The 10,270-nt window shown below is 42.7% G+C and overlaps 2 protein-coding genes across 2 annotated transcripts in view; both read right to left on the bottom strand.

The window, feature by feature from the left end:
• Positions 1-1,419: 1,419 nt before the first annotated feature.
• Positions 1,420-3,253, bottom strand: LOC106584235 (alkaline ceramidase 1-like). The gene is made up of 7 exons (XM_045705910.1): positions 3,185-3,253; positions 2,877-2,957; positions 2,758-2,764; positions 2,558-2,696; positions 2,372-2,424; positions 1,999-2,098; positions 1,420-1,597 (listed from the first exon to the last, which is right to left on the bottom strand). The coding sequence occupies exons 1-7, from the start codon at positions 3,251-3,253 to the stop codon at positions 1,420-1,422; spliced, it is 627 nt and encodes a 208-aa protein (XP_045561866.1).
• A 2,971-nt stretch (positions 3,254-6,224) lies between these two features.
• LOC100286477 (myosin IE) overlaps positions 6,225-10,270 on the bottom strand; it is a gene marked incomplete at its 5' end in the record, with an annotated part of 52,321 nt that continues 48,275 nt past the window's right edge. Inside the window, 2 exon segments of the mRNA NM_001146416.1 lie at positions 6,225-7,010; positions 7,999-8,100. Coding sequence (NP_001139888.1) covers positions 8,043-8,100 — 58 coding nt within the window. The 3' untranslated portion in view covers positions 6,225-7,010; positions 7,999-8,042.

Below are 10,270 nucleotides of genomic sequence, written 5' to 3'. Positions count from 1 at the left end.
GCTTTATAACAGACAGAAATACTCCTCCGTTTCATCGGCTGTCCGGCCCTTGGTCTCAGACGATCCCGCAGGTGAAGAAGACGCATGCCCTGGGCTGGCGTGGTTACATGTGGTTACATGTGGTCTGTGGTTGTGAAGTCGGTTGGACTTACTGCCAAATTCTCAAAAATGACATTGGTGGCTCATGGTGGAGAAATTAACATTAAATTCTCTGGCAACAGCTCTGGAGGACATTCCTGCAGTCGGCATGCCAATTGCACGCTCCCTCAAAACTTGAGGTATCTGTGGCATTGTGCTGTGTGACAAAACTGCATATTTTAGAGTGGCCTTTTATTGCCCCCAGCACAAGGTGCACCCGAGTAATGGTCATGCTGTTTAATCAGCTTCTTGATATGCCACACCTGTCAGGTGGATGGATTATTTACGCAAAGGAGAAATTCTCCTTAACAGGGATGTTAACAAAAACAGAAATAAGCTTTTTGTGCATATGTAAACATTTATGGGATCTTTTATTTCAGTTCATGAAACCAACACTTTACATGTTGGGTTTATATATTTTTTCAGTATATTTAGAAACGTCTCAAATTCATCAATGCATTTAATTCAGTAACCGTTAATCTTATTCATATACACATTTAATTGATTTCATAGATGTAGAATCCTACACATAACAAACCTTGACATGGTCCTTACATTTTCTGTAATAACATCATAACATACTTTGAGAAACCTCAGAGAGATAACCAATACTTAAATTAATACATCTTAAGATCTCTGAACCAAGACAAACATTTGTTTATGTGGTTGTATAAAATGTCTTAAACTTAGTTTAGTTCAGATCACACATAATATGATATTATCCCTGAAAAGGATGACAAATGTAAAGTTGTAGGTTATATAAACGAACTCTTCAAGCCCTTGACCCCTAAAATGCTGTGGTTGTGATTCAGCCCTACATCTAATGAAAGCTGTATTTTTGGAGTTGAAATAATCCCCATTCTCATCACTACAGAGACAATCACGTTATTATACCAAAACACAGATATATACAAAAATGTTTCATAAAACATGATGTGCAGAGAATATCCATGCATATATGGACGCAAATAACAGATGAGTGCATTGATCAATTCACACAAAATGCATGTAAAAACATACACACATTAATTCTTGTTTAATTCTTTAACACGTGCACACCAAACATAATATGCAAACATCGAACTTGATTACCTGAGTGGCATTGATTCTGCTATCATATCAAATAAGAAGCAATCTTATGATTTGCAACCATTTCTCAAAACGGAGTCACTGCTAAGTAAAAAGAAAGACACTGCATTTGACACTTTTCCTTGCACGGCACTACATAGCACATTTCATCACCAAGCCATCAAGTTGTCTCTTGTAGAAGTTGAACGTTCTCTAACATCTTTTCTGAGTCTTGATGGTTCCTTTCAGGACGATGTAAGGCAAGCCCAGGACACAGTTGTCACTGGGCCAGTACTGAAGGCCTGGCAGGGAGTAAGGTATCTCATAGTTGGCATCCAAGTAGGCTATCAGGGTGCTTGCGTAGGCTACAGCCATCACAATCAGAATGTGCCTAGAGGGTGAATAGACACATGTCAGTCTGTTCATGATTATTCACAACATCAAATAGAGAATATTATATCTAACTTCTGTTCACATCCTATCCCCTACTTTTATCAGATGCCATGCAGGTAGCAGAAGTTGAGCTTTTGCCAGAGGATGCATCCGAAACAGTCACTGATCCAGTAGATGATTGCCATCCCCCACAGGCCAACACCAGACCATCATCACCGTAGCACCTATTGGTCAGTACAGCTGTGAGTGGGGAAAATAAAGCAGAGCGATAAACACAGAGAGAGTGAGAGCATGAGCAAGAGAGGAACAGAAAGCAGTTATCAGACAGTGAACTGATGGAGTGATAGAATGTGCACTGGACAGTAATGTACAGTACAATAATGAGAGATATTGCCTTACATCCTCATCTCCAGACCCAATGAGTAGGTGATGTAGAGGGCAAGGCAGTTGAGGACGTAGGCGTTGGCAGTGGGTTTGACAAAGGAGCACAGGGTGGGCCCTTTTTATAGTTCAATTGGGATTATGTTCACACTCTCATTAATATTGCATTCATCTTTTCCCACCCTTTACTTTAATATTAACACAGTGTTAATGGGAGAGTCATTCAGAAAGCTAGGAAGCCCCTCTCTCCGACTGAATATAGCATACTGCAGGCTGCTCCTGGCCTGGTTGTCAGGCTCCTGGCTTAGCATGGCTTCTGTTTTAACCTGGCGTGCCCTGTAAAAAGATCCTGTCATTGTCTCCTGCCTTATTAACAGCCTACAGTACGTACTGCCGTTTGGTCCATACAGAGAGAACAACCGCATGATCCTGTAGCAGGGAGATCTGAACACACGGACGCTGCCCCATGGTTACATTGAATAGAGACAGGAAGGTGAAACACCGTATATCCTACTTCCAGTATTCACAGATAATGTTTTGGCTGCAGAAGCCTTGAGCAGGTGTTATGGTGGCCAACCTGTCGTTGAGGAAGCATGGGAATACCCTGAGTGAGAACCAAAGGGCGTAGCAGAGCCTCAGCACCCACAGAATGGACTGCTCATCCAGCATCTGGCCCATGAAGCTCAGGGTCATGTGGAAGTAGGCAGAGAAGAGACCTGTAGGGAGGGGACACACATTGATGCCCAGTTCCTAAATGGCCCCTAGCCCCGGCCCTACCCAGTATCTAAAGCAGACCGATGAGGGCACCTTGGGAGTGAAGTTATAACTTAATGAAGGTTGGCCTGATGTTTAGAGAGAAGAGTGGACATCATCATCATGATCCAGACCAGGTGTACAGCCAGGTTCCTCTCCCTGGCGTAGGGGTGCAGCAGGTACAGCATGATGGGGGAGATCACGAAGAAGATCAGACTGCTCATCTGGAGAAACAGAAAGGACTGTTCTAACAGAGGGATTCACAATGTAATGCAGTGAGTGATGTACCTGTCCACCTCATCCATCATCATTGTGGCCATAAAGGATGGTCCTCCTCAAACAAATAAAATACAACAATACATTAGACAAGTGCACCGCAATGGAGTTTTAAAAAGGCACAGTAGTGTATATCTCAGCTGGATATTGTAAGAAATAAATCATGTTCACTTACAGTGTACTTCAGAGTGCCTGTAGTTCGCCTCACACCAGTCCAAATCTGAGCTTTCATAGGAGAACACATCTTCTCACTAGGGGAGAAAGAAAGAATAGAGGAAGACCATTCAGGCCATTATTTTCTGTTACTTTCAGAGTTTCCAGCATACACCACAGTGTGACTAACAATGTGGATGTAGCCTTTTTCAGAGACTCCACATGCTGATCCACTTTTTGAAGACTTCATAACAGGGACTGGCTCAAGTGAAATGTCTGTTGTCTATTTGTCCCCCGTTGAAAACATAAGCAAATATCCAGGTGTGGGTGCCTTGTCATGGGCTTCTTAAACCACAGTCACCAAAATGGATGCTTCAGTGTTGCTCTTGTTGTTCTGAATGTCACAATCCAATTATAATAAAGATAAATTATATTAGCTATTGTTGTTCAAAGATTATATTATAAATAGACGACAAACAGAGTAGGAAGGACTGTCAATGCACACTGTTCTGCTTCAACCATCCATACAGCAATCATGTGATGCTCTACAATTAGGTTTGACCCAAAGCAAATATCACCTTATCACCATGTATGCAAGTAGGTTGCAAGTAGGTTGTAAGTAGATTGCAAAAGACCTTGCATCGACAGAGTCAATAATACAAGTCATCATCATGAAATTGTCAAAATCAAAACACTTGTCACCTCTGGTTATAAATTATATTGACAACAAAACAGCACGTGATATATGGAATTGTATATGACCACCATCTCAGATGACTAGATAAAATCGATATAGAGCTTACCTCCAATTTTGTAATCCAAACACAACTACTTTCTTCTCCAAGTGGCAGGTGGATTTTAATAGGGGACAGAATTCTCCCGATCCAGTTGCACTAGTCTTGACTGTGACTTCACGCCCTGGTCTGGCAAGAAATACTATTGTTAAATTGACACATTCCCGGTGCCTTTGCTATATTACAACCTGTCAGTTCAATTTAGGCTTTAAGTTGAATGGAAACCAAATGTGCATGGGTAAGCTTTACTCATGAACGTAAAACCTGATATCCAAACTTCGCAACAGGCAACGCGCTGTGATAAAATAAATATATAACTAAAACCTACAATATTAAAGCAAAACCTACAATATTAGGTCATTCCTTATTGGGCATAGTTTGAAATTATAGTAAATACACATATATGCGTAAATGGCAAAAGCTGCGGCTATTCATATTCTCAATGGGCCAGGTGTACCCGCGGGGATGGCACAAGCGCATGAGTGTGAGGCCACATTGGTCCGATGTTGTCATGCCCTTTGCTTTTGACGGACGGCATAGGTAGCAAATCGTTCGTTACCCGCGTGTTTGCCATTGTATTATTAATTTATTCTAGAAGCAAGAAGATTCCTGACAATGTTGATTGAAACTTTTGTGCCAGGGAGGTGTCGGCATAACTAGGTCAGTCAGCAGCACGGACACCTGTATAATGGTTCCTAATAGGGTTTTTCCTATTATGAATGTCTTGACTGGCTTATTCTTATTCCCTACTCTTATAAAAGCACGTCATTACGTCTGTCATGTCCTGACCATAGTAAGATGTTATTTTCTATTGTAGAGTAGGTCAGGGCGTGACAGGGGGTGTTTTTCTATGTTTTGTATTTCTATGTTCATGTTCTAGTATTGTATTTCTATGTTGGTTTTGTTTGGGCTGATCTCCAATTAGAGGCAGCTGGTCCTCGTTGTCTCTAATTGGAGATCATACTTAAGTAGGGTTTTTTTTTCTTCCACCTGGTGTTGTGGGATCTTGTTTTTGTATTGCTCAGTGAAGCCTGCAGAACATGATGTTCGTGTTTCTTTGTTTATTGTTTTTGTATAGTGTTCTGAGTATAATAATACATATTTATCATGAGCACGCTGCACCTTGGTCTACTCCTTACGACGATAGTCACAACATCAATATTGATGGACTGCATGTTTTATCCCACTTAATCCCCACATATTGCCATTCATTAAAAATATAATCTAGGCCAATGCTAGTTTGAAGCAAGATGAGGGCCAAAGAGCCCAGACAATCATACAGTTGTATAATACCATGCTATTGTTTGAGGAGAGTGCACAGTTATGAACTTGAAAAGTTATTAATAAACCATTTAGGCACATTTGGGCAGTCTTGATACAATATTTTGAACAGAAATGCAATGGTTTATTGGATCAGCCTAAAACTTTGCACATACACTGCTGCCATCTAGTGGCAAAAATCTAAATTGCGCCTGGGCTGGAATAATACATTATGGCGTTTCTTGCATTTCAAAGATGGTACAGAAAAAATACAAATGTTTTTTTCTTTGTATTATCCTTTACCATATCTAATGTGTTATATTCTCCTACATTAATTTCACATTTCCACAAACTTCAGTGTTTCCTTTCAAATGCTATCAAGAATATGCATACCCTTGCATCAGGTCCTGAGCTACAGGCAGTTAGATTTGGGTATGCCATTTTAGGCGAAAATTTAAAAAAAAGGATACGGATCCTTAAGAGGTTCTTAACATGCATCCCATAGCTATTTGTATGGCTGTATTCATGAAGTATGTAGTCTGCTCATAACAGAACATGTAGTTTTATCGTTAAGGCATGTTTTCATAAAACATACTTGCTGCATGCTTCAGTAACTGCTCCAATGAATACTATAAACCTGCAGCCACACATTGACCATTGTAAATTATTAGCATTTCAATTTTGAACACGCGAAGCTCCCAGTTGTATTCACGGCTCACCTGCTGGACCAATGTTCCCAGCTGGAGAATAATCTGTTGCGCTGCACTCTCTTTTGTCCACCTGTCATTCACAACCACCTGTAGGAATCATTAGGCTACCAATTCCAAGTGACACATTCATAGCCATAATGAAGACAGCATTCGTACATGGTTACGACACTTCGAACAAGGATGGATTCTAGGGTTCATCACACATCGCTAACATGATGTAAGAATGAGGTGGTCTTTAAGCATCAAGTTTAATTTAGTTACACATGATGCCAATGACGACACAGTGTATCAGTCATTTGGGTTTATAGAAAATATTTATTTATTGTGACCACTGTCACTGGACACAAAATAGAAATTCTCTGTTAATTTCAAGGGGAAGTTATTTTACAACAGTTATAAAAGAAGTCCATAAACTAGTTTTGTAATGAATCCAATATAGCAGAAAGAAGCTTATAACACCAAAGAACCATGTTTATTATCATACATCAGTCAACCTTTCATTTTCAGAGCATTTACAAGAATTGAAGACATGGAAATGGTGCAACAGTACCTCCTACTGGTTGCTTACAGGTAGTATTTGAATAGAAATATGGACTTTTGGGATGATTTTTCATCTACCCTTGATGGCCCTACATTTGATATCACAAAGCAATTTTGTATGTGCATAAAATCATTGCATCTTCTTTTGCGTTAGCACCTCAAAGCTTTGCATCAAAGTCCTCTTCTGTGAAACTGGAATAAGGCCCAGTTAAATCAGTTATGGCTGACAATATAACACAAATGAAAAATAAAAAAGGCACAGTCTTCTGTTTCGGATAGCTTTTCAACATGTTTCTTTCTTTGTACTGATATTGTTGTGCAAATAATACAAAGAACTGGTGTCAACATGACGATCCTGTTGAAACGCTTGTGAATCAGATATTACCGTTTGGCTCACATGCAATTCACCATTGCTTTACAGTGGATCGTTATGTCATTCAGCTTTTCGGCCACAGGGCAGGCAGTCATCAGATTTTCTCCACATAGTTCCCAGGGAAGAGTCCCTCCTTGCCACGAAACCTGCCCCTCCACCAGCCTGATGCATCTGCAAGGGAAAGGTAACCTTTCAGCAATGGTGTTCTAGTGCCAAGCATTACAGCAGTGGTGTACTATTGCCAAGCATTACAGCAGTGGTGTACTATTGCCAAGCATTACAGCAGTGGTGTACTAGTGCCAAGCATTACAGCAGTGGTGTTCTAGTGCCAAGCATTACAGCAGTGGTGTTCTAGTGCCAAGCATTACAGCAGTGGTGTTCTAGTGCCAAGCATTACAGCAGTGGTGTTCTAGTGCCAAACATTACAGCAGTGGTGTTCTAGTGCCAAACATTACAGCAGTGGTGTTCTAGTGCCAAACATTACAGCAGTGGTGTTCTAGTGCCAAACATTACAGCAGTGGTGTTCTAGTGCCAAACATTACAGCAGTGGTGTTCTAGTGCCAAACATTACAGCAGTGGTGTTCTAGTGCCAAACATTACAGCAGTGGTGTTCTAGTGCCAAACATTACAGCAGTGGTGTTCTAGTGCCAAACATTACAGCAGTGGTGTTCTAGTGCCAAACATTACAGCAGTGGTGTTCTAGTGCCAAACATTACAGCAGTGGTGTTCTAGTGCCAAACATTACAGCAGTGGTGTTCTAGTGCCAAACATTACAGCAGTGGTGTTCTAGTGCCAAACATTACAGCAGTGGTGTTCTAGTGCCAAACATTACAGCAGTGGTGTACTAGTGCCAAGCATTACAGCAGTGGTGTTCTAGTGCCAAGCATTACAGCAGTGGTGTTCTAGTGCCAAGCATTACAGCAGTGGTGTTCTAGTGCCAAGCATTACAGCAGTGGTGTTCTAGTGCCAAGCATTACAGCAGTGGTGCACTAGTGCCAAGCATTACAGCAGTGGTGTACTAGTGCCAACCGTCAAACACCTCAGTAGGTGCTCTAGTCTCCTCTTTCTTCCCATTTCCTTTGTTCAGAATGGACACAGTTTCTTTTTTCACAAATACACAATTGAGTACTATTCTATTGCCTCCCTACGTGTACCTTACCTTCATTGAGCAGGTCGATGACATCATTGGCGTCGAAGCTGAGCTCATCGGTGTCCTGGCCAGCGTACTGGTACAACGCCCGGCAACGCGGGCCCATGGGGCGGGGCTGGGCCTTGGACCGGCTGGACGGGGCCGGGGGCCGCTGGCTGCTGATACTCCTCCTCCTCTGCATTCTGAAGAGAGATATAAAGGGATGAGATATACAGGGAGAGAGAAATGAGAGCTCAAGTTCTATCCTTCACTGCAGATAGTATATTTTTGTGAATGCCCAATGTATGCTCAGTTTATTCAGCTCACCCAGACACGCCCTGGTCAGGCACGTTGAGGAAGTCTAGGTTCCCCTGTTGAGTCTGAGTGTGAGCCGGGCCTCGTCTGGGATTCTGGGAGCCCAGTTTGGGGAGGACGGCACTCGGGGGGCGGTTCTGTTTCTGGGAGGTGTAGGTGTGTTGCTGGGGCGGTGGAGCACCTCTACCTCTGGGTGCACCATTCTGGGACCCTAGTCAAAGAAGAGGAACAGAGATACAAGGTAAACACAAGACAGACATACAATACATCCATTCATACACTAATAACTCAACATAATTATCATGGTGGTGGTACACAGTTCATAGTAAGGATTGCAAGTCCATGTTCATTGAGTGATTGAGGCTGATGATGTAGGAACATGTCTGAACAGACTCATGAGTTTACCTCTACTGGGAGGCTGACTCCTGCCGCCTGCACGGATCTGTGGCACTCCCTTCTTGGTGGGCTCTGACAAAATAAACATGTCCAGTTTTAAAGGATGACGTATTAGGAAAAATAATATATGTTATATATCAAGTCAGCCTGGGTACTCTAGAGATATACACGTCCATCTGTATCTACAGTATGTCTCTCTCTTTTCTCCTTCTGCATGTGCTTCTCTCTCTTCCTGTTACTCACTGGATGTCTTGGGCAGGCCGTCTCCCACCGTGATGGTGAGGGTCTTTCCAGCTGGTTTGATCTCTGCCAGGTTCCCCTGTCCCCTCTGGAACACCACAACACGCGTGCCCCCTCCTCCCCAGCCCTCCTTCTTCACCCGGAACTCTAGCCTACAGAGAGCCACAACAGCAGATGATTTTACTAGATGCTTTTATCCAAAGTTAATCCAATCCACTAAACCACGGAGTCAAACAGCAAGGATTTCGCTATCCAGTATGTGTGTAGTCCTACCTGTCACTGAAGGAGAGAGACAGCTTGTTCTTGGTCACCTCTTCATAGCGCTTACAGAGCAGGCTGAGGAACTCAGTCTTGAAGTTGGACTCCAGCAGACTGTCATACTGAGTCTCATGCACAATGAAGAAATCATCCTGTCTCATACTACAGGCAGAGGGAGAAATATGTAAATGGAGAGTTTTACGGGATTGGCATTGGTAGAAAAAGTGTCATACCCACACAGGCGGGTTATATAATTGCACAATACGGAGTTTTAAAAGATCCTGTGTTATCAGTTCCTGTTTTATCATTAACCACATTAACCACAAAAACTCCCTTTGACACTGCCTGGAGATGACATCACACTGCACTGTTACATGCTGTTCTAAGTTCAGCAGTGAGAAAAAAAAGCTTTACCTGAGAGAGATAGAGTGGATACTCTCAAACTCTAGCTTCCGTTTTAACACCTCCTTTATCTGTCCCTTCTCTGGCCCCTTCTTCACCTTCTCTCTGCCTATCAGGTAGATGCCTTTGGGAGACAGAATCAGGTCCCTCTTGATGGACTGGAGAGAGAGATAATGGAAGACAGTGAGTGGGTATAAATGGAAGAAGTAAGAAGTCAACCCCATGCTGTGCTGTTAACCCCGGCCTTGGCTCGGTTTTCCCCACCACTCTGTGGTGGAGGAAGTGGTATGCTCACCTTGAACCTGCGGTCAAACTTGTTGACAGAGTCTGCGAAGTCGACTCGCTCCCTCTTGGCCAGGAACTGTCTGAGCTCAGGCCTCTGCTCCAGTCCCAGGTAGTCACCTACAAAGTTCCTGTTGATGCTGTTCCTCCTCCGCTCCTTAGAGTTGTACAGGATGTCTGAAGCTGGGGACAACATGGGAGAGAGAGTTCCTGGGAATGTTACGACCCTCTGAGGGCATATTCATTGCTCTATATTCACATGCATTTATGTATAATCATTTTTCTTTCTTGTTCCATCCCCACACCTCTCCAGGATCATTGACACACTCACCATCTTCCCTCATCTGTTCATATTTCCGCCTGGCGATGTACTTCCTCCAGGCCTTCTGGATGGTCCTGGCGAACGTGT

This window comes from Salmo salar, chromosome ssa23 (genome assembly GCF_905237065.1).
Source record: "Salmo salar chromosome ssa23, Ssal_v3.1, whole genome shotgun sequence".
Classification (NCBI taxonomy): domain Eukaryota; kingdom Metazoa; phylum Chordata; class Actinopteri; order Salmoniformes; family Salmonidae; genus Salmo; species Salmo salar.
The sequence above is the reverse complement of the archived record's forward strand: the minus strand, read 5'-3'. Positions and strand labels throughout refer to the sequence as shown.

Excerpts from the sequence above, each read along its gene's own strand:
- LOC106584235 (XM_045705910.1), bottom strand. The coding sequence starts at position 3,253 with ATGTGTTCTCCTATGAAAGCTCAGATTTGGACTGGTGTGAGGCGAACT. Across the intron at positions 2,958-3,184 it reads CAGGCACTCTGAAGTACACT|ATGAGCAGTCTGATCTTCTT; the intron begins GTAAGTGAACAT and ends CTGTTTCTCCAG. Across the intron at positions 1,598-1,998 it reads TTGGGTCTGGAGATGAGGAT|GCACATTCTGATTGTGATGG; the intron begins GTAAGGCAATAT and ends TTCACCCTCTAG.